The following is a 22,545-nucleotide window of genomic DNA, read 5'->3' as shown; positions in this document are numbered from 1 at the left end:
GGGCAGCTACAGCCATTGGGCTACCGTAGTCACCCTGCAGCCATTCCGCGGTGAAGGGAGGGCAGAGCTCTTCTCCCCACCTAGCAATACCCAGCGCCCAGCCCGATTTTCACCCTGGTCCCTGCATCAGCCCCCACCTACCCCTTCTTGTCCCCAGTACACCCAGCGCTCAGCCACCTCCTCTGCGCTGGCCCCCTGGACAGGGGCTCTTGGAGCAGGAGCCCGTGAGTGGGGTTCCGGAGGAGGCGGGGGCAGGACACACACAATACCCTGGGCATCCAGCACTGTGCCCATTGGACAGGCTGGGCTTCCAGGCAGGGATTTCATGGCTTCTCTCAGCAGGCGATAGGCGGCTGCTGCGAGTACTGAGAACCAAGCAGCCCTGGGACATGTATGTATACATACACACACACACACACATACACACACCCCTCCAGCAGAGGCAGCAGGGACGGACACACACACACACACCCTCCAGCAGGGGGCAGCAGGGATGGACACACACACCCCCTCCAGCAGGGGGCAGCAGGGACGGGGACACACACACACACACACCCCCTCCAGCAGGGGGCAGCAGGGATGGACACAACACACACACGCTCGTTCCCTAGCCATGCCCCCTAGTGGTACAAGCCATGTGACACATGCCCGACTGTGCTACAAGGGAGAAGGGGTGCAGTGGCAGGAAGAGCTTTGGGCCCTAATCCAGCACTTGCTAAATCAACGGGAGTCCATGAGCGCGGTTAGATGCTTAGTGATGAAGTCAAAACCCTACAGACACTCGAGGGACAAAGCTGCTACCCCAAGCCTGTGCCACTATGGAGGATAAGAGGGGGCTGGGCACTTGCTCTGCCTTGGAGCTGGGTTAGGAGGGAGTATCCCCAAAGCTCACTCCCCCTTCAGGCAAAGCAGAAGGATGACACAGTTTCAACCCCACTGCTCCTTACCCACCCCACAGGGCAGTTCAACGAAAACAACATTCCACTTGTACTGCAATAGACACGGACGCTTCTCGGATAAATAATCATTTAAATTAGTTCGTTAAATTAACTAGCATTGAGCCACAGCACTGCCTGCTCAGGAGACTCGTTTCTGCTCTGTCCCACCAAGTCCAAGCCCCTTTGGGTCAACACCTTGAAGAAGAACATTTCCCCCTATTCTCCCCCACCCCAAAGAGAGATCTGGGCTTTCGCAGCATGCCTGCCCCCAACCCCGCTTCAGGATCTAAAGGACCAGCTCCCAGGAAACGTGTGCCCAGAGCCCGATAGTTGGCAATCTTGGCAGAGAGGAGACAGCTTGGAGGGAGGGCTATGGAGACTCACCTCCTGTCTGAGCCCTGCAAGTTTAGGGCTAAGACACGTTGGCTGGGAGCAGGGTGCAGTCCAACAGCCTGTGTGGTACCCAATGGGTGGTGGGTGTCATAGGCCAACGGAAGCTAAGCCTCCCCTAACCCAGGCCATGGCCCTGCCCACTCTCTGCCCCATGGACGGTGCTCCCCCTCTCCCCGAAGCCGACGGGGGCTCAGCTTGGGCCGGTGGGTCAGGGCGGGTTGGCTGAGGCTCCTCCGGCTGTGGTTGGTGGGGGGGCACGCTTGGGGCTCCAGTGGGCAAGGAGGGGAGCAGGGGGAGGCATGGCCTCCCTGAAGGGGGCGTTCACCCACCGCCCATAGTGGTACCTGTTTTGTGGATAAACCGAGTGCTGCATTCCCCAGGCTGTCGGTCTGGCCCCTTTTCAAAAGGAAAAGGAAACCCTATTTACTCCTACTTCACATCCTCGAGTGCGGCCGAGCGGAGGGCGTCCCCCGTCCGATCTCAGCCCCACAGCGGAGGCAGCCCTGGGGACAGCTCATTCCTGGAGCAGCCACAATTCCTCCTCCAAACCAGGGGTCACCTTAGCTCCCCACGCCAGGCCCCCTTACAGAACAGAATTCAAACTCCTCTCCTTCACTGCCCGAGGGCTGCTGGGGGTGAAGCAGGCAGCTGTGCTCTGTCAGCGAAGAATAATTTAATGCTCCCACCACTCTGCCTCTCTGCCCCCACTTTGATCGCCATCTCCCCATTCCCACTGGGAAGCAGCACTGGGGGGAAGGAGGGTCAGACGAAAACCCCATCAGCAAAATACTGCACGGTTCCCCTCCCCCCCAAATAAACGTTTAAAAAAGGACACCATTACAACTTTCACCTACAGCAGCATTCCCACGCGCTGCACCCCCAGAGACAGCCCCCCACCCTGGGAGGGGGGATGGTGTGTGGGGGGGGTCAAACCAGCCCCGCTGCCTCATTCGGACTGAGAGCAAACTGATCTGGCGAGCAGTTGACAATTCTTCATCTGTCCAGCGTTCAGTTCAACAGAGCGGCAAACAGCCTCAGTCCCCTACACAGAGCGGGCAGGCCAAAGAGGGGGGTACAGCAGCAAGCCATGAGGGCCCATCCCACGGAGCACCCTCTGCGCTGCCCTAAAAGCCGGCAAGTCAGCGATGGCTTGGCCGCAAAGGGATCCAGCCACCCCACAACTGTAAGGATTTCGGATGCTCTGCTTCTGAGCCTTGACACGACGTGGCCGAAAGCCAAGTCAGCCTGGCCGAGGGGGACTCTGCAGCCCTCTCCCCCTCTGCCCACTTTCTCCAGGACCAGCGCTGTCCCCAGCAGCCAGCCCTCACCACGAGCAAGGAGCCCATTCGGGGCCCTGTGGCGAAGCAGCGGTATCTCCGGCCCGGTGGATGTTGAGACACGCTGGGCGACAGGCAGCCAAGGCGAAGGCCAAGGCAATGCGGGGAAATTCCAGTCCACATCCCATCAGAAGTGCGTAAGGTTCTTGACGATGCCTAATTCAAGCATCCTTTTTATTGCTAATGCCTCGTGCGAGACATTGTGCTCCGATGCCTGCGAAACAGACAAAAGAGAGCTCATCAGATGCCACTCCACCCGGCCCTGTCGCGGTTCGCCCTTTGAGATACTCGGGGGAGGGGGGGGCCTGCAGCTTTAAAAGGGGACTGTCATTGTTTTAAGAGTTTAGTATTTAATGCCTACAACCGCAAAGCAGCGTTTCAGGAATCCACAGAATAAGCCACTCGGCCTCACTGAACCCACTGATAAAATGGGTCCGTTGGTAATTAGCCACCTTGCAGATGAGAAAGCTTAGAAGCTTGGTCAGCAAGAAAGGGGATTGTTCATTTTGCATTGATTCAACAGCGAAACAGGCTGGTGTCTCCTCCTTTGTCTACTAAGCTGCTCACAGACTAAATTCTTCTCTGGGCTGGGGAAATCTTTGCTGTTGTATTTACAACCCCACGAATTCTATCAGGCTGGCAGTGTTTGCAGAGGTTAGTCCCACCGGGAAAGGGGTAAGTGGATTCGGCTGACTCCTTGAGGCAGATAACTCCTATCTAGAGGGCGTAGTAAGGGAGCTCTCTCAGGATGAAGGATCTAGGGTGTGAGCTGAGCAGCCCTGAAGGAGGAGCCCTAGGAGCAGCCCAATGCGGAGAGATGTTTTGAGCTGAGCTGTGTATTAGGTCTTTGCTAATGTCTGTGCTCATCAAGCCAAAGGAAGGAGGCAGGTTTGCACTTTACGCAGCACAGGGACTGTGTGCAAAAACACTTGCTCCGAGGCTTTTACACAGACTTGTTCTGAGAATTTGTGTTTTACTGTAACACGTGCCAGATGGGGAACAATGTGGGCTTTCTTATCTGTGCCACAGGAAACTCACGTCCAATAACTCACCACCAAGATTCAGCCTGGCTTCACGTTGCACTTGTGCTTTAGATCAGTGGTTCTCAACCTTTATGGGCTCAGGACCCATCTGTAAATGTTTATGGCCTGTCACGAGCCAGTAAATAGTCTGGGGGCGGAGGCCCTGAGCTGGTTTTGGTCAGGTCCTGCCCAGCACTCACCCCACAGTGGCAGCTCCTGCATCTCCTGTGCTGTGAGGCTGGCTGGGCTTGGCTGTCCCCTCTGGGTGCTGCAACCTGTGGGGTTGCAGCGCCGCTCTGGTTTGGCCCCATCTCCCTGACTGGACCAAATTTGTGCAAGTGGAGTTGTGACCCGGTTCAAGGGGTTGCAGTGCCACTCACTCAGTTTTGGCCTACCTGGGCTCCCATCATCATGACAGCTGGGCCAAACCTGAGTGGTGCTGGGACCCCAGAGGTTGCAGTGCCTGGAGTGAAGAGGTGAGACCAGCCAGCCCCGTGGGACAGGAGCCGCAGGAGCTGCCACGTGATCCTTTGAAACATTCTGGTGACCCAATTTTGGGTCCTGACCCATGGGTTGAGAAACCCTGCTTTAGATGACACCATCTCTCTGGTGTCATTGGCAATTTATTAATTGTATTGCAGTAGCATCTCAGAGCGCCAGTCGTGGACCTAGACGCCAGTGTGCAAGGCGCTGTACAGACAGAATGAAAAGATGGTTCTTGTCCCAAGGATATGGCAAGCTAGGTGTTCTGCTGTCTGTACAGGGCCTAACACATGGCAGGCCCTGATCTTTGCTTACTGTTCCTAGACACTACCATAATACAGATAATGCTACTACCTAGAGTATTTCCTAGGTATCCCCTCTACTTACTCTGGGGAATACTCCAAATGCCAAGGGAATGGAAGAGTTTTTTATGGATCATCACTGTCATATGCACCACTGCTCTCTTCTGGATGGAATGCATCAAAGCTATTTATGGGTAAGACCATGGATAGTGCCCACAGCATATGGAGGGACGGTGTAACCCCTAGTTCTATTACATACCGAATCCAGACAGCTTACCGCTTATACGTTAATAACACAGTTTCCTCTGGTGACGTTTGTAAAGCCCAGAGATTCACACATTAAAGTAACAGCAAACCATGATCACCACCAGAGGAGAAAGAGCGTGGTCACTTACGGCCATTGATTTAAGTGTGATTTGCTCGTAGTAGTGTATAGTCTGTTTCTTATTGGCAGAATCGGGGTACCCAAAGCCTGCGATATGTACCAGGTCACAGAAGTGCAATGCCAAGGTGATGGCTAATAATCCTGTCGTTGGTTTCTAGAGGGAGAGAGATGAAAGAGAGAGTCAGAAGGGCTCAGGGTGATAAAAAAACCCATACATGCTGGGTTCAGTTCAGAGTGGTTTTCTCCTCCCTTCTCTCTTTGGGGTCAGGTCCTGTGTATAACACCGAGGCTTAGTATGCGCAATCATCAGAGCCGTGTGAACACTGGGCCTAGGCTCACCGATGACCATGGTGCCTTGTGATACATGGACGCAATTTGTCATATACATGTGACTCAGAATGAAGCTTCCCCCCTTAGGAAGGGCAGCTTCTAGCTATAGGGCTGCCGCCATTACAAAGTGGGACTCAGTTTTGTCCTGCATATAATCACCACCTGCCTCATGGGGTACGTGATACATGAAGGGGGGGAAGACTAGCTCCCTTTGATGGACACTCAGCCAGCCAGTTATCTGTAAAATCCCTCTTGGTCAGTTCTCTGCTTGCTTTACCTGTAAAGGGTTAAAAGGTCCCTCAGCTAAAGAAAAGGGAGCAGGCACCTGACCAAAAGAGCCCATGGGAAGGTAGAACTTTTTAAAATTGGGAAAGAAACTTTCCCTTTGTCTGTTGTTCTCTGGGCTGCAGGGACAGGGAGCAGTAATGCTGCAACCAGCTTTAAGCCAGGTGTGATTATAGATTATCAATTCATACCTCAAACCTACTTATCTGGAGCCTCAGATATGTAAGTAAATTAAGGGAATGTCTAGCAAGACGCGATTAGGGTTATTTATTTTATTTCTTATTGGCTTGTGGATCTCCTCTGATGCTTTTGTTTGCTTGTAACCTTTAAGCTGAAGCCCCAAGAAAGCTATTTTCGGTGCTTGATTTTTGGAATTGCTCTTTTAAAATCTAGCAAGAGCCTACGTTTCAGATGTATTGTCTTTCTTTTTGTTTTTAATACAATTTACCTTTTTTAAGAACAGAATTGAATTTCTGGTGTCCTGAGAGGTTTGTGCACGTGTTGTTTGATTAGCTGGTAGCCACAGCTAATGTCCTTTGTTTTCTTTCTCAGCTCTCCCCGGAGGGGTGAAAGGGCTTGAGGGAACCCCACAGGGGGGAATTCCCAAGTGCTCCTTCCTGGGTTCAAAGGGGTTTTTGGGTTTCTTTTGCATTTGGGTGGTGACAGCGTTTACCCAAGCCAAGGTCAGAGAGAAGCTGTAACCTTGGGAGTTTACTACAAGCCTGGAGTGGCAAGTATTCATTTTTAAAATCCTTGCAGGCCCCCACTTCTGCACTCAGTGTGACAGAGTGGGGATTCAGCCTTGACAGGGTATAAAACATCTGGACTAGACAAGAGAGGGAATATTGGGTCATGAACTCCAAGACACACATGGATTTTCCAAGTAGCTCCTTGAAAAATCTCCCGATGGGGAGAGCCCCCATGACGGTGTACCAGGTCGTTAGGATCTGCCATAGATCAAGGCACTGAGAATGGATAGTTGAAGGAAAGCTTTATTGCCCATGACTGCAATGCACAGATATCCAAACAGCACTGCTTAAACTCCCAAAGTCCTGTCCCAGCATGCACCAGGCTCAGTGTGAATCTGGGACAAAAATTCTCTTCTTTAGCTGATCCAAAGCCCCAATAAGGAACCTGGAGGGGTGATGCCTGGGACATTATACCCTCCCCTCCCAAAGTAGCACATGCTGGACGAAATGTGGAGGACAATGGAGACACTTGCATGGAAATCCATTTATGGGAACAAGGAGAAAGTCATACAAAGAGTTTCTCTGGGCGTGGCAACACTAAAGTAGAGCGCACACCTTCCTTCAAACAGCCAGCTGCTCCGGAAGGAGCTTCTCCCCTGGCTAAGTTGGTCGGAGCCATGCTGAGCTGGTCTCAGCTGGAAATGATCTTCCCCTAGCCAAGCTGGTCTGGGGATCTCTCTTTGCAGATCCTTTAGTAAGTTACTTCTACCCTGACATATAAGATTTCCATGCTTGGGACATTTCCCTCTGCTTGACATGGCTGGGAGGATGTGAGCCTTGATGGAGAGAGACCAGAAGAACAACTTATTGCCCCCTCAGCCAACTTCTATTCGCTTCCAGGGAGAGGAAGATATTCCTCTCTGGCCGTGGCAGCCCCCCATCCCTGAATGACGCTGTTTGGACATCTGCTTACTCCGATCCCCCCTCATCACTAGATTTAGAGTCCCTGCAGCTCTGCACAGGTTTACTCACTCCTCGGTTATACGCTCTTCCACACGTAGAATTCAGCAACATCAGCACGAGGTCAATGTATGCCAAATATTTGCTCCTTGGAAGCAGCTATTTTGAAAAGGGCGTGGGGGCTGTGGGGGATAGTCACTGAACACGAGCTCCCTGTGTGATGCTGTGGCCCAAAGGCCTAATGCAATCTTTGGAAATATAAACGGGGGCATATTGAATAGGAGGGGTTCTATTACCTCTCTGTTTGGCACTGGTGCGACTGCTACTGGAATACTGGGTCCAGTTCTGGTGTCCACCATTCAACAAGGATGCTGATAAATTGGAGAGGGGTCTGAGAAGAGCCATGGGAAGGATTCAAGGATTGGAAAACCTGCCTTCTAGTGAAACACTCAAGCAGCTCAAATGCTTTCGTTTATCAAAGATAAGGTTAAAAGGTGACTCGAGCACGGTCTGCAACTACCTACATGGGAAACAGAAATTTGAGAAGAGCAGGCTCTTCACTCTAGCAGACAAAGGTCTCCAGTGGCTGGAAGTTGAAGTTAGACAAATGAAGGCTAGAAATAAGGCAGAGGTTTTTCACACTAAAGGTAATTAAGCATTGGAACAACTGTGGTGGAGTCTCCATCAGGGTACATTTGTAAATCAAGATTGGATGTTTTTCTAGACAATCTGCTGTAGTTCAAACAGCAATGAATTTAGGGCAGTTCTTTGTCCTGGCCTATGCAGGAGGTCAGACTCGATGATCACAGTGGAATCTTTCTAGCCTTACAGTCTATGAAGCTATACGATTATTTGTGAAACACTGACTGGCTCTGGGACATTTAACCCTCTGAACCTCAGTTTCTCGAGCTATAAACGAGGACCCCATCAGATTTCTTGCAGGTCTGGGGGGGCATTTGCCAAGTGTTTTGGAGATGCAAAATGCTACGGCATCACAGTGCCACTACAGGAAAGGATGAGAAGAGAATCCCACTCTGAACTCCGCAGACCTTCGCAACTTCCGCCAAACGTCATGGGTTTGTCTGATTTCTCACAAGTGATGGACAACAAGGAAAATCTTTTCAGGTAACACACACACACACACACACACACACACTAATAATTAGGCTGCACTGGCCAAACAAACAATAGAAGGATTCAGTGCAGAAAGATCTTCATCCTTGAGCAGAAGCCGCTTGCTAGCTTCTCCCTCCAGAAGAGCAGCTCCTCTGCTTTAGACTCCAGCCAAAATCAGTTCCCAACCATGGCCAACTTTCTCCCAACAAAGCAGTGTGAATATAATCTCAAGGATGCAGGGAAACAGAGGTGAGTGGGTTGCCAGCATCTCCCCCGACCCGGGAGGCCCCGTACTGCGGGTGGATGGATCACCTAGCGTTTTATCTACAAAGCACCGTAAGAATCACCCAAGTGGCCTTCACCTTGGTCTCCTCCTGCCTTGGAAAGGGCAGTAATTTTCCAAGCCATGTGGACCCAGCCCTGGGCTACTCAACAAGTTGATGGGGCACAATGGGGAAAAAGGAGGGGGGGCAGTGCAGCGGAATGGCACCATGCCCCCTTAGCAAGTTCCAGTTGGGTCTGCCCTGTGATTTAGATCCGGGGCACCGCAAGTCTGCCTTGCTCTCTCTGCCCCCAGCACACTGGCTCCCTTACCTGTTTAATCTTCCGCGGCTGCTTCATGGAAAGATTAAGCAATTTGGCAGCAGTAATTTCCATAAAGTAAGGGTTCAGAATGCGCACTTGCTCGGGATTGGCGTCCCAGATTAAAGGGGGCTGCTTCCAGAACCCCTTGCGAACCTGGAAAAGGACAACAGGAAAGTCAGGGGCTATTCTTTCCCCACTAGGGCTGCCCCAGCCTTGCACCCAGTGGCGAGAGCGAAACAAGGCAGAGGAGAGGCCAGACGTGGCCCCCTGCTCTCCCTGCGGCACTTACTCGCTTCTTGTCATTGAGGATCGTCTCCAGCCACTGGAAATCCATGGGTTTAAAGGGCACCAGCACCAGCAGAGTATCCGGGTTGTTTTCCCGCCTGGGGTTGAAATGCGCGGACTCTGGGTAAAACAGCCGCATGGTGGTTTTGGAGCCCACGTCCGCCTCGTACCCATGAACCGGCGCGTTGTTCAACCTGTGGGGAGGGAGCGCAAGATGAGGAAGGGGATATTTCACACGCGTCCCACTTTCCCCATGACCTGTCCCATTAGCACCTGGCTTCCTGTCCCCAGCAGAGACCCCTTCAGGGATTCGAGCCACCTGCTCGCCACACTTTGACATGATAGATGTTAGGTTAGGGGACAGGATCCTTCAGGAATTAACTCCCCCGGGAAGTAAGGCCCATCCCACTGCCCCCACCTCCCACTTGGGTGCCAGATGCATTGCTTTGACCTACCTTCCCTAACAGATCCTGAGGAACGTGAGTGTATATTTCCATAAAACCACCCAAACCCAACCCCTCTCCTGCCAACACATCTCTCCCTGGGACAGGATGAGAGAGCAAACACAGGACAGATGTTAGTCACGTTGCTTAATGCATGATTGCAAGGTGCTCACACACTACAGTGCCAAGCGTGGCGGAAGGGCCTGAATAAACTAGAATTTCCAGGTTGGACTAACCTGGATCTCCCACATCCCTTGTGTAAATCTGTGCATTTCCGTTCAGATCAGAGCTGAGGAACTGGCCTAAGGAGTCTGAGCACTTGCTTCTCGCTGGTGCTGGCAATTCCAGCTCCCAGGAAAGCCCAGCAGCCTGCTTCTCTGTCAGCTTGCCACATGGGCTACTGGGGAGCCCTGCCATCTGGACTGCTCTGGCACCGGGGACCGCAGACTTCCAGGGTCCAAATCGCCAAGGCATCCCTACCACATGGTCTGCCTGGGTCCACATCTCCAGAGCATCCCCACTACATGGGCTGCCCCAGGGACCCCAGATTTCCAGGGCCAGTATCTCAAAGGCAGCCCTGTTATGTCAGAGCTTCCAGGCTGCCTTCCATGGAGCCAGGACCCTGCGGGCTCTCCAGGCTTCCAAGCTCTCTGCTGTGGTGCCAGGAACCTGGCACTCTTGAAAGCCCTGACTAACTGGAGCTTGGGTCCGAGATCCTCAGCCTGGAGTCTGGAAATGCTGGGGTCTCTCAGGGTCACTGCCATCAAGCTGATAGCCTGGAGGTCCTGGAACAGGCTGCCCCATATGAGCTGCCCAGGGACCCTGGATTTCCAGGCTCTGCAGCTCAAAGGGTAGCCCCAGGGCCAGGGACCCCAGAGCTCTCAGAGTCCCCGGGCCAGCTGCTAACAGCCACAGTGAAACTGGTATGAACATTTGGGAAATGCCATGGGTCCATGCTTCTGTACTGAATTTTTGTTCAGGATTTCCCGTTCACCAGCCATTCTGATAACATTTGATTCCGATTCAGAATTCAATCAAATGGCAAAATGTCTTGGCCAGCTCTCGTCCAGGCTAGCCCTGCTCCCTGGCTCTGCCTCCTTTCACGCACTCCAACATGAAGTCAAAGGAAAAGGGAAAGATACGAGGCTCACACGCCGCATCAATTCTGATCTCTCAACATGAAAAGAATGCATTCCGTTTTCCTCCATCCCATTAACGTAGCATGGATCCCAGAGTGTTTATCTCAGTCTGTCCCCAGGTATCTGCAAACATATTCCACTGTGTCCAAACAGATGTGATGGGTCCTTGTGGGGAGGAAGACTAACCCCCATTGTACTGAATCTCCTTAGTGCCTTACCTGATTACTACGTCATATTTGTTGATTGCTTCCCCCATGGAACTGTTTCGGAGCCGGTGTCCGTTCCCCACCACTGCACATCTTCGGCACGTCATGCTGCAAAAGAAAAGATAATCTCAACCAAACGCCCTCACTGCCCTTTTCATCTCTGGGGGATTCTCTCCCGCTTTACATAGAACAGTTTAGTTCTTTACACATTTTTAGAAGCAACAAAAACAGCCTCGACTCCTTGGCACCCTCTAGGGTTGAGCTTCTTGCTGTGCTGGGGGGGTGAAGTTTTGCACGTAATTCTATGGCTTTGCGATGCAAGAGGTCAGACAAGATGGTAATGGACCCTTCTGCCTTAAGATCTATGAATCTGCGAGCACTGCATTTTTACCGGTGGATTCCAGGGGAAATGCAGGGGTGAATTCCCATTGCCGCTCTCCCTTGGCCTAGTCAGTAGGGCCATTTGTCTGATGTAGACACTTGCCCCTTCCCACCCACTAGGAACTAAACTGAAATCACAAACCCATTTCACACAGACCCCTGAGTAGCAATGGCGCCCAGTCACTACCAACACAGCTAGATTCCAAGTGGAGACCCAGAGACAAGAGAGACCCTTTATCAGCACATTAGACTGCAAACAACACGTTAACACCCAAAGAAGGTGGCAGGTGCGTATAATAAGCCCTCTGCTCAGTGGACAGCAGGGATTGAACTTGAGACTTTCATCACTAAAAGCAAGAGCCCTTACCGCTTGAGCTACAGGAGTAACTCCTCTAAATTGGCACAGAAGTAGACTCTTATCCTCTTAGGTGAACTACACCCTTAGCATGAGTTACATATCGTTCCGCAGGAAAGACACTGGCCTGGGATTCTGTTCCCTGGTGTGACACAGACTCCATGTGTGATCCTGGGTAAGTCTCCGCCTCTCTGTGCCCCCAGTTTTCTCATGTGTGAGCTGGGGATGCCACCCCAGCAGCACAGGGAGGCTGTGAGGTCTAAAGAAGCTCCCGAGCCCGTCAGATGGGTGATACTACGCAAGTGCAGAGGCAGCATCCTCCCGCAGGCCCCAGGCACCATTCCCGCGGTAACGGCTGAGGTCGGCAGGTGAAAACAAAGTGCCAATCTGCCTGATGAGGAAAAGAAACCTGCTGGTGCCAGAAGCTGGGGTGGAAAGAAGCATCCATGTGATAAGCCAGCCCTGCAATTGGACCACTGTCAGAAAGATCTCTAGGCAACTGGTGGAAGCTGCTTCACCCAGTCAACCCAATTCTTCCACCAGTTCAAGCCACTTCAGAGAGATGACTCCGTGGCAGCAGCTTGTTCGGGCCAGTTTCTTCCCTTCCACTGCTGCCTCCGGCTACCTGGAGAGCTGCGAGGCAAACGCCAAGCCGTTGGATACCCTCATAAAATGGGATGAGAGGCTGGATTTCATCCCAGAGCTCATCGATAGTGCACTGAAACGCAGGCAAACATAGGGGCTGAGCCTGCACACTGCACCTCCCCTAGCAAACCACAAACAGCCCTGGATGGCGCGAACAGCCCCACGCTCCAGCTCGCCAGGGTGCAACAGGGAGGTGGCTGCTGCTGCTCTAAAGCCGGCAGTGTGGCCTAGCGACTCAAACACCCCACGGAGTCGCAGGGATCCTTGGTTCTATTCCCAGCTCAGCTGCTGGGTGACCTTGGGCAAGTCACATCTCTCTGTGCCTCAGTTTCCCCATCTGCACAATGGGGCTAGTGATACGGACCTCCTTTGTAGAGCTCATGGAGATCTATGGAAGCGATGAGCTAGGCGTTAGTATTTTATTGTGTCAGAGACAGGCCTTTAACTGGCCCAGCGACTGCCTCTGCAGCATGTTCCATAAGTCCTGCCTTGACCCCAGGTTTGGTTTTCCCTTCTGTCCTAGGGACAGCAGCCTCTGCCCCAACGGCCCAGCTGCTGGAGACGACAGCCACACGAGGAAGTATCTGGTACCTTGTTCAGCCCTGCACCGGAGTTTTGTTGGGCCTCCTGAGATCTGGTTCTCGTTCCTGATTCTAGGTGGGCTGGATGAGTGGATCCTGTTCCTTTGCTTTGCTACAACAGTGCCCCAGATCTGCTGGGGTTGTAGGAAGGGGGTGGGGGGGGCCACTCACACTGTATTTATGACCCACGCCTCGCATGGTCCGCGCTTGACTAGCTCAGAGCAAGAGAGAGCCAGAGCTCGGCTGTCAGACAGAATCACGGGCGCTGCAGCGAGTCACCATTCCACAGCAGACTGACCCTGCAGCTCGTTACCCGCCTGCCAGAAATCAATGGCTTGTTTTGCCGTACGTCCCCAGAGAGAGTCCAGCAATGTACTTTGTTTTAGTGCAAACAAACAGCCAGGCCGCTGGCTGGGGCTGCAGCACCATGACATCATGTCCTGGAGCATGTCCGTCAGCGCGGGGCTGGGCTACAGATCGCAAGTCTACCAGGGGCTCGGAAACCCAATCCTGCCATTGGCTGCCAGGAAGCGGCACACTGGGGGGAGGAGGGGTCTCATCCAACCCACTCCCTGGTGCACGTCATAAATCTGCTCATCAGCCTGGCATGCAGTTTGGCAACCTCGGCTCACAAGGGGCCCAAGGACTGGAATAGCAGCGGGGCTGCAGGGCAGGATTGAGGGGCGCCAGCAGAGACCCAAGGACTGGCAAGGCAGGCCGAGCCACATGGAGAAACTTGCCTGTGTTGGGCTTGACTCTGCCCACCCCTCCCTCCCTCTCGTCTCACAGTTCACATGGGGAGAGGAAGCAGCAAGAGAGGGGGGTGTATATGGGACAACGCCAGGGAGGGAAGGAGAGATGAGGCAGGGGTACAGATGGGGAAGAGATCTGGGCAAAGCCCCCCATACACACCAAGGGAAGGAGAATGGGGCAGTTCGGGGATGTTAGTGACCAAGAGGGCACCGGGGTGGGGTTTGGCACTGCGCTCCCAACACACACAGAAGGCCAGGGTCTCTGACAGTCACACACCCCAGCTGGCGCACTCACACGCCAGAGGTATTTGTGAAAGGGCGCAGCTCAGGGCAAAGGCAGCTCTTCAGGTGGGCAGGGCAGCCTACGTAGGAGATGGAAAACTCAGACCTCAAACCCCCCTCCATGGGTTAAAGCCTGGCGCTGGGCAGTGGCAACACCCGTGCCACGTGCTGGCGGTCCACCAGATCTACAGCAAGATGGTGGGGAGACAGTGGGCATGCGCTTAGTTCAAAGGGGAGAGGCCCTCTCACTGCGGTGTACATCAGGGACACCGACTGATACGCTGAGTCTCTGGTGCAAGGGGACTAAGTCTGTGCAAGCAGTTTCTTCCTTTTGGCAAGTTTCCAAAGGGCAGTAGTAGATGTTGGTTCTAAGGAGAGGTGAGAGCGACCTGTTTGCTTCTCCACCAGGAACTAAGGATGGGAGGACATCTCAGCCCTAGGGCAGGAATTCACCCACTTGGCTGCTGGATTTTCTGGCAGCCAGCACCTGAGCTGTCCTCCAGAGGGCTAGGGGCTGGCGGTCAATTTAGGATGAATGAAAAGTACCTGGTGACGATGGCATGGGGGGAGAGGGTGATAGGAAAGAGACTCCCAGGAAAGAGGAGGAAGAGATGGATTGTACCCAAGAAGATGGTAAACATGTGGACCTTCGCGCTGCCTCGGACAGACACAGATGGTGGATGTTTGCATGACAACCCAACCCCACCTGATGGAGAAGTCGACTCCATTGTCTCTTTGTTTTGATCCAGAGCCTGGTCAGATGATTTATCAACATCCACAAGGGGACCAAGAAGGAAAAAGAGACACATATAGGCCAATATAAATGGACTTCAGCCTCCTTGGTATTCAGGCCAAGAGCTTCCTGTGTTCACTTGGAGAGGGGGCTCTGCTGGGTTTAAATCCAATTTTTGGTTCATCAAAATCTTTGCTAGGGATCTTCTCATCTAGCGTGAGTCCAGGCTGGCAGTAACTGAATGTCTCCAAATGCCACCTGAGCACCGGTGACCTACATGAAGTGACTCTGAAAACTCAAGGCCCTAGCCTGGAGATCCAGACACCAAATCCCTCGACTCACAGATTGCTCTAACTGGCCCAGCAGAGAAGTCAAGGGCCGGATGGGCTGTGGGGCTTGAACCCCTCACAAGGGCACACTGGTATTAGACAACACATGGGGGGCAGAAAGGAGCTAGCCCTGCCACTGTGCCCTGTGCCTGACTGGTAGATAAAGAGTGGACTTGAGTCTCCAGAGCTCTCAGTCCAGCCCCTTCCACAGCTCTGTGATGATCATTCACCTGACAATGGCAGCATGGGAGGAAACGTTAGATGCACTGGAATTACCTTTGGATGCTTTCGGGCACCGAGTAGCTGGTGATCGCTAACACCCGGAGGAGAATGTCTTCTGCAAAGGAATGCAAGGGGGCAGTTAGTGAGATCAGTTCTCCCCAGAAGCCATGAAATCCCCATGTTAGGCACAAGACCCCAGGCTACCCCCATGCACCACATGGCAACCAGAGAGGGAATTCTTCTTTTGGAGGGCTGTTTCCCTGGGATCATCCCCTTTCCCACCATCAAAGGCTCCACCCCCATCCTCCCTCTGGCCAAAAGCAATTGGGCCTGGCCACCTTCCACACACAGTCCCCTCTGCCATGCGCTGACTGGCAGGGCTGGGGAGGTCAAGTAGAGAGAGGGGTCAGTGCAAGTAGCAAAGATGCTCTGAGTGCCACTCAGGTCTTTCCCAGTGGACGGACCCTGCCCCACATGCCGGAGCATCCTCCTCAAGGCTGTGGCAGCCATGCAAGACAGCTCATGAGCTGTGCAGCAGGAAGGAAAGAGTGTAACAACTTAACAAGAACGGTTCAGTGCCTCTGAGGCTGGCAGGGGAGACAGAGGCAGCCATGAAGTATGGGCTGGATGAATGGACTATAAGGTGGATAGAAAGCTGGCTAGATTGTCGGGCTCAACGGGTAGTGATCAATGGCTCCATGTCTAGTTGGCAGTCGGTATCAAGTGGAGTGCCCCAAGGGTCGGTCCTCGGGCCGGTTTTGTTCAGTATCTTCATAAATGATCTGGAGGATGGTGTGGATTGCACCCTCAGCAAGTTTGCAGATGACACTAAACTGGGAGGAGAGGTAGATACGCTGGAGGGTAGGGAAAGGATACAGAGGGACCTAGACAAATTGGAGGATTAGGCCAAAAGAAATCTGATGAGTTTCAACAAGGACAAGTGCAGAGTCCTGCACTTAGGATGGAAGAATCCAATGCACCGCTACAGACTAGGGACCGAATGGCTCGGCAGCAGTTCTGCAGAAAAGGACCTAGGGGTTACAGTGGACGAGAAGCTGGATATGAGTCAGCAGTGTGCCCTTGTTGCCAAGAAGGCCAATGGCATTTTGGAGTGTACAAGTAGGGGCATTGCCAGCAGATCGAGGGACATGATCGTTCCCCTCTATTCGACACTGGTGAGTCCTCATCTGGAGTGCTGTGTCCAGTTTTGGGTCCCACACTACAAGAAGGATGTGGAAAAATTGGAAAGAGTCCAGCGGAGGGCAACAAAAATGATTAGGGGACTGGAACACGTGAGTTATGAGGAAAGGCTGAGGGAACTGGGGATGTTTAGTCTACGGAAGAGAAGAATGAGGGGGGATTTGATAGCTGCTTTCAACTACCTGAAAGGGGGTTCCAAAGAGGATGGCTCTAGACTGTTTTCAGTGGTACCAGATGACAGAACAAGGAGTAATGGTCTCAAGTTGCCGTGGGGAAGATTTAGGTTGGATATTAGAAAAACATTTTCACTAGGAGGGTGATGAAACTCTGGAATGCGTTACCTAGGGAGGTGGTGGAATCTCCTTCCTTAGAAGTTTTTAAGGTCAGGCTTGACAAAGCCCTGGCTGGGATGATTTAATTGGGGATCGATCCTGCTTTGAGCAGGGGGTTGGACTAGATGACCTCCGGAGGTCCCTTCCAACCCTGATATTCTATGATTCTATGTACTTATTGATCAGGCAGCGGTGGGAATAAACAACATGATGCACTTAGGTGCCTCGAAGCAAGAGCACTGAGAAAGACTGGATACAGCCTTCCTTAGCAGCTGTCCTGTTAACCTGCCCTCTAGCGTCAGCACTCACCAGCCCCAGGGCTGCTCCCAAATGCACTCTGTTCCTGCTTCCTTGGGCACCCTTTTCTGTCTGCATCCACCTGTTGTTTCTGGTCTTAGACTTAGATTGCAAGTGTTTTGGGGCAGTTTGCACAGTACCCGGCACAACGGGGTGTTGGGCCATGACTGGGGCCCCTAAGTGCTACAAATAAATAATGACAGCAACGACAGAAGACTCTCGCTCTCTCCAGAGGAGCCTGCATCTGCACCAGCAGATCTCCTACCCACTATTAACACACAGCGCTGCCCAGAGCTTCCCCCAGAGGCTATACACCTCCCAGCTGCAGTGGGGTTCACCACACACATCAACACCCATGGGGCAGGCAGGCAAGGAGGAGCTGGGAGCAACCATGTTCATTGGCAGATGGTGGCTGAAGTCTCTCACATCTCCACCGTCGGACCTCTCCCTGCCATCCACACCCCCGAAGTAAACTGCTCCTGCCAGGAGTGAGGACTTGAGTAGATGTTCAAGAGAGCTGGCAGGTTCTCAACTAAATGCGCAACTGCAAACTATGCCAGTGCGAAGGAAAGACAGGAAAAATCAAAAGAGACCAATATGGCTCCATCAGGAGCCCTTTGATGACCTGAAAATCAAAAAAGAATCCTACAAAAAGTGGAAACATGGCCAAATTGCTAAGGAGGAGTACAAAAGAACAGCACAGACATGTAGGGACAAAATCAGAAAGGCTAAGGCACAAAATGAGTAACACCTAGCCAGGGACATGAAAGGCAATAAGAAGAGGTTCTTTAAATACATTAGGAGCAAGAGAAAGTCAGCGGCAAGCGTAGGTCCTCTACTTGGCAGGAAAGGAGAGCTAATAACTGACGACATGAAGAAGGCTGAGGTGTTGAATGCCTATTTTGCTACAGTCTTCACTAAAAAGGTTAATGGTGACCAGACACTCAAAACAATTAATATTCACAAGAGGGAAGGAACGCAAGCCAAAATAGGGAAAGAACAGGTTAAGGACTATTTTGATAAGTTAGATGTATCCAAGTCAGCAGGGCCTGATGAAATTCATCCTAGGTACTTAAGGAACAAGCTGAAGCAATCTTGGAACCATTAGCAATTATCTTCCAGAATCCATGGAAGATGGGTGAGTCCCAGAAGGCTGGAGAAGGATAAACATAGTTCCTATTTTTAAAAAGGGGGATCAGGAGAACATGGGGAACCACAGACTGGTCAGACTAACTTCAATATCTGAAAAATATGGAAAAAATGATTAAACAATCAATTTGTAAGCACCTAGAGGATAATAAGGACTAGCCAGCATGGATCGGTCAAGAACAAATCATGCCAAACCAACCTGATATCCTTCTTTGAAAGAGTTTCTGGCCTAATGAATTGGGGTAGCAGGGGATGTGATATATCTTGATTTTAGTAAGGCTTTTGACACAGTCCCACATGAGACTTTCATAAGCAAACGAGGGAAATGTGGTCGTCATGAAATTACTATAAGGTGGGTGCACAACTGATTGAAAGACCGGACTCAGAAAGTTGTTATCAATGGTTCACTGTCCAACTGGGAGGGTGTATCTAGCGGGGTCCCGCAGGGGTCAGTCCTGGGTCTGGTATTTTTTTAATGACTTGTCTAATGGAGTAGAGAGTATATGCAGATGACACCAAGCTGGGAGGGGTTGCAAGCACTTTGGAGGACAGGATTAGAATTGAAACTGACTTTGACAAACTGGAGAACTGGTCTGAATTCAACAAGATGAAATTCAGTGCAGACAAGTGCAAAGTACTTCACTTAGGAAGGAAAAATCAAATGCACAACCACAAAAATGGGAAATCAGCGACTAGGTGGTCGTACTGCTGAAAAGGATCTGGGGGCTATAGTGGATCACAAATTGAATAGGAGTCAACAATGTGATGCAGTTGCAAAAAAGGCTAACAACATTCTGGGGTGTGTTAACAGAAGTGTTTGTATGTAAGACACAGAAGGTAACTGTCCCACTCCAGTCGGCACTGGTGAGGGCTCGGCTTGGACACACCCAGACTGTGTCCAAGTCTGGGTGCCACACTAGGAGTGAAGTGGACAAACTGAAGAGAGTCCAGAGCAACAAGAATGATTAAAGGTTTAGAAAACCTGACCTAGGAGGAAAAGCTAAAAATCTGGGCATGTTTAGTCTTGAGAAAAGAAGACAGAGGGGACCTGATAACGGAGTTCAGCTATGTTTAGGGATGTTACAAAGAGGACCGTGGTCAATTGTTGTCCTACCTTCAGTGGACATGGAAAAGTAGCAATGGGCTTAATCTGCCCCAAGGGAGATTTAGGTTAGATAACAGGAAAAATTTTCTTTCTAACTCTAAGGCCAGTTAAGCTCCAGGATAGGCATCCAAGGAAGGTTGTGGAATCCCCATCATTGAAGGTTTTTAAAGCCAGGTTCGAAAAAAGCCTGTCAGGGATGGCGTAGCTTTACTCGGCCCTGCCACAACACAGGGGGGCTGGACTTGATGACCTCTCGAGGCCCCTTCCAGACCCATGTTTCTATGACCCTATCTGTCCCTCCTGGAGGGGAGCCAAAAGCCGGGAGGGAGGGGAAGGAGAGGACTGCTGCCATCTCCCAGGAGCAGTTGCTAGGGGATAAAAGAGATCCACATCGGGTGTGGCTTGGGCACAGAGAGGGACACATTGCACACAGGAACCGGAGGGGTATACATGACCAAAAGCAGTCACTATTACTTCCACGTTGCCAGACTTTGCGGGGTTATAAATGATGTTAAGGCTCCTACAGATTGGGACAGGCACCTTTTTACTATTTTTAATCGACATAAAATAGTCTTTATTCACCTTTTTAAAAAGAGACTTAGTCATCCAGTTAGGGAGCAGAAACAGTATCGTGTAACTCTGACAACCACTCACGGATCATGGGCAACAAACAAGTTGCTGCAAACCGTTTGTGAACGCCCGACTGGCTGAAAGTTTTTCTCACAACCTGGGCAAGCAATCACCAACACCTTTGTAAGAATTCATCTGTTTGGGGGTAATTCCCTAAACGAAAACAGGGGTCAGCTGACAAGAAGTTATTTGCAACACGCTCACAGAAGGGCCATGCAAACTGTAAGCAAGTCCAGGGCAGAGCCAAGAGGCCATGGGAGAGAGCAGATGAAGCCACATTGGTTAGATTGCTAGTAAGAAATAGGAGGCAGCAGAAGAGACAGAAAAAGCAGGTGTGAAGGGGAACACATTTCCTTTATTATGTGCCATGCTGCAATTAGCCAAACCCCAGGGATTGGTGCTGCACAGCAGAGAAAGCAGGTTTGCTTACCGCTTCCTTTAGTCCCATACGGCAGCTCATACGGCGACCGGTTCTTCACCCAAAAGTAATCGTTTAGGTGTAAAAACATGGGACGGTCCCGCGTGTAACTGCAAGGAACACAGAGCGGGATTAGCCAGAGGGACGTGCAAACCTGAACTGAACTGGCATCTTCAGCTGACTTCACAGTCTATTCTCCGCCCTTGCCTCACCCACAGAGCCCACAGTGCCAATCCTCCCCCAGTTCCCACATGCCACCCATCCCCTGGGAGCAAAGAGCAGCCCTGCAAAGGCCCAGCTCCTGCTCAGGACAGCTACTCACTTTCCTATGAGCAGCGTGGCTTTCTTTTCCATCTCTCCTTGGGGACACATCATTCTGACTTCTTGCACGGGGAAAGAAAAACTGTAAGGCAAGCAGCGGAGATGGTGATTTCCCCAGCCCGGGCTCCGCCCGCATGACGAGCCGTCCTTTCCACGTCCGGCAAGCAGGCGCAAGTCCACGCGAGAGCAGAGCATGTCACTGCCAGACAGTAACCGAGGGCTTGGGTCCCATGTCAGCTCCAGGCCATGTGCCACTAGGAGAGCTTATTGCAGGTCATCCTAGTGACAAGTTGCCAGAGGCGCTATGGCAGAGCCTGCGGGAATCTCCAAGTATACTAAACTAAGAATATGCTTCGTGGGTAATAGCACCCCTCTCTCTACTGACTGCTATATGCTCAAATACTAGGCTCTTAAGCCCACCCTAGAGAGAGAGCAGCATGCAGAGACGTCACTCACATCTTCAGCTCTAGGCAGAAGCACCAAAGAAAACTGCCTGACATCTTTTTCGATTGCTTATCCTCTACACTTCTTCTTTAACCCTTCGGGTGCGTCGTCGAGTACAGGAAAAGGTGCATTCTCATATCCTGTGAACTAACCCCATCGTTTAACTCGACCTCCTAACATGCACTTAAGACTACAAACAGCCTTCTCTGGGAGCCTACCTCATGTAAGTTATCAGTCTTAGCTAACATGCTAAGAATGCACCTTTTAGTGAAGACAAGGCTGAGACGCTCACTCACCATGATCTACAGCCCAGATTTTTCAGGGTCATCCCAAATTCACCTTGGACAAGCACTGAGCTGTCCCCAAGAAATCACGATAGGCTTGGGAAGGGGAACCCCCAATGCATGGTTATGCAATGTCATCACAGCAAGACGGCACTTACTGGTGAATTATAATCGTGTTTATCCTGTAGGATGAACTGAGGAGGTGAATCTCACCAGCGGATCCAGACTAGATAGGCCTCCCTTTTATCTGGCTGGAAGCAGGGTCATTTAGCTATCCCAGACTCCAGCTCCACACTGTTCCTGAGATCGAGAGTGTGTCCCTTCCACGCACTGTGTCTTAGTCTCAGAGTGAGGCAGCCTGAAACCATCAGGAAAGGGCAGAAGAGAAAAGCCTCTTGCCCCCACTAAAACTTTTAAAAAGACACTCACAGATGTATGTACCTTTCTTCGCGGGATATAGAGTACCACGCCATCACCAGAAAGAACGCCAGCCCTAAGATCATCTTCCATCCTATGATAGACAGAGAACACGCTGTAATGCTGGGACCACAGAACATGCAACCCTCCCATCAGCTCAATACATGGACCTTGGTTTACATCCTTTTAGCCAGATCTCAATTCACACGCAAAGCCAATTTGAATTCATTTTTTGAATAAGGTTTCATGGAGCAGTGTGTCAAATGCTTTAGTGGTGTGCAGATCAGTTCTCCTCCTTCCCCTGGTGTCTATGGTATAATGCCAGTTCCAAAGTAAACCATTGGACCTTACAGGGCCAGATTCACGCCAGTCCTAACTAACCCTCCCCAAAAATTAATATGTGAAGAAAATGCAGACATATTCCAATGGAAGAGGAGATGCAATTTCTGGATCAAATTCTCTTCTTCGCTGACTTCAGTGGAGTTTTGCCCATTTACACTAGCAGGGAATTTGGCCCTCTGGCAGTGGTTTCTCATTAACCCTGCTTTCTCCAGAGCAGCAGCTGTTCCATTTTTTTTTTTTGCTGTGCCTGTATGGAGAATGCAACTAACCCTTTCTTTCATTTCATAGATTTTTTTAAGGCCAGAAGGGACCATTATGATCCTCCTCCTGCACAACACAGGCCTGAAATTTCTCTCCCTCATTATTGCATCAAGCTCAGTTCTAGTCGTTGAGCTGGAGCAGAATTTCAGAAAAAGACATCCAATCTT

The 22,545-nt window shown here is 51.4% G+C and overlaps 1 protein-coding gene across 9 annotated transcripts in view; it reads right to left on the bottom strand.

The window, feature by feature from the left end:
* Nucleotides 1-476: 476 nt before the first annotated feature.
* The window catches only part of ST3GAL4 (ST3 beta-galactoside alpha-2,3-sialyltransferase 4), a 178,042-nt gene continuing 155,973 nt past the window's right edge, over nt 477-22,545 (bottom strand). For 4 of the 9 annotated variants that reach the window (XM_074936870.1, XM_074936871.1, XM_074936867.1 and 1 more), the window contains 9 exons: nt 21,788-21,869; nt 20,632-20,712; nt 20,322-20,419; nt 15,233-15,293; nt 10,911-11,006; nt 9,115-9,304; nt 8,835-8,978; nt 4,871-5,014; nt 477-2,882 (listed from right to left, as the gene is read on the bottom strand). In XM_074936870.1, the coding sequence (XP_074792971.1) occupies nt 2,796-2,882; nt 4,871-5,014; nt 8,835-8,978; nt 9,115-9,304; nt 10,911-11,006; nt 15,233-15,293; nt 20,322-20,419; nt 20,632-20,712; nt 21,788-21,869 (983 nt within the window). In that variant the 3' untranslated portion in view covers nt 477-2,795. The remainder of the gene's footprint in view (nt 2,883-4,870; nt 5,015-8,834; nt 8,979-9,114; nt 9,305-10,910; nt 11,007-15,232; nt 15,294-20,321; nt 20,420-20,631; nt 20,713-21,787; nt 21,870-22,545) is intronic. The other 5 variants (XM_074936869.1, XM_074936874.1, XM_074936868.1 and 2 more) reach the window with 2 other exon arrangements.

The sequence above is a fragment of the Natator depressus genome, chromosome 22, assembly GCF_965152275.1.
Source record: "Natator depressus isolate rNatDep1 chromosome 22, rNatDep2.hap1, whole genome shotgun sequence".
NCBI classification, from domain to species: domain Eukaryota; kingdom Metazoa; phylum Chordata; order Testudines; family Cheloniidae; genus Natator; species Natator depressus.
The sequence above is the reverse complement of the archived record's forward strand: the minus strand, read 5'-3'. Positions and strand labels throughout refer to the sequence as shown.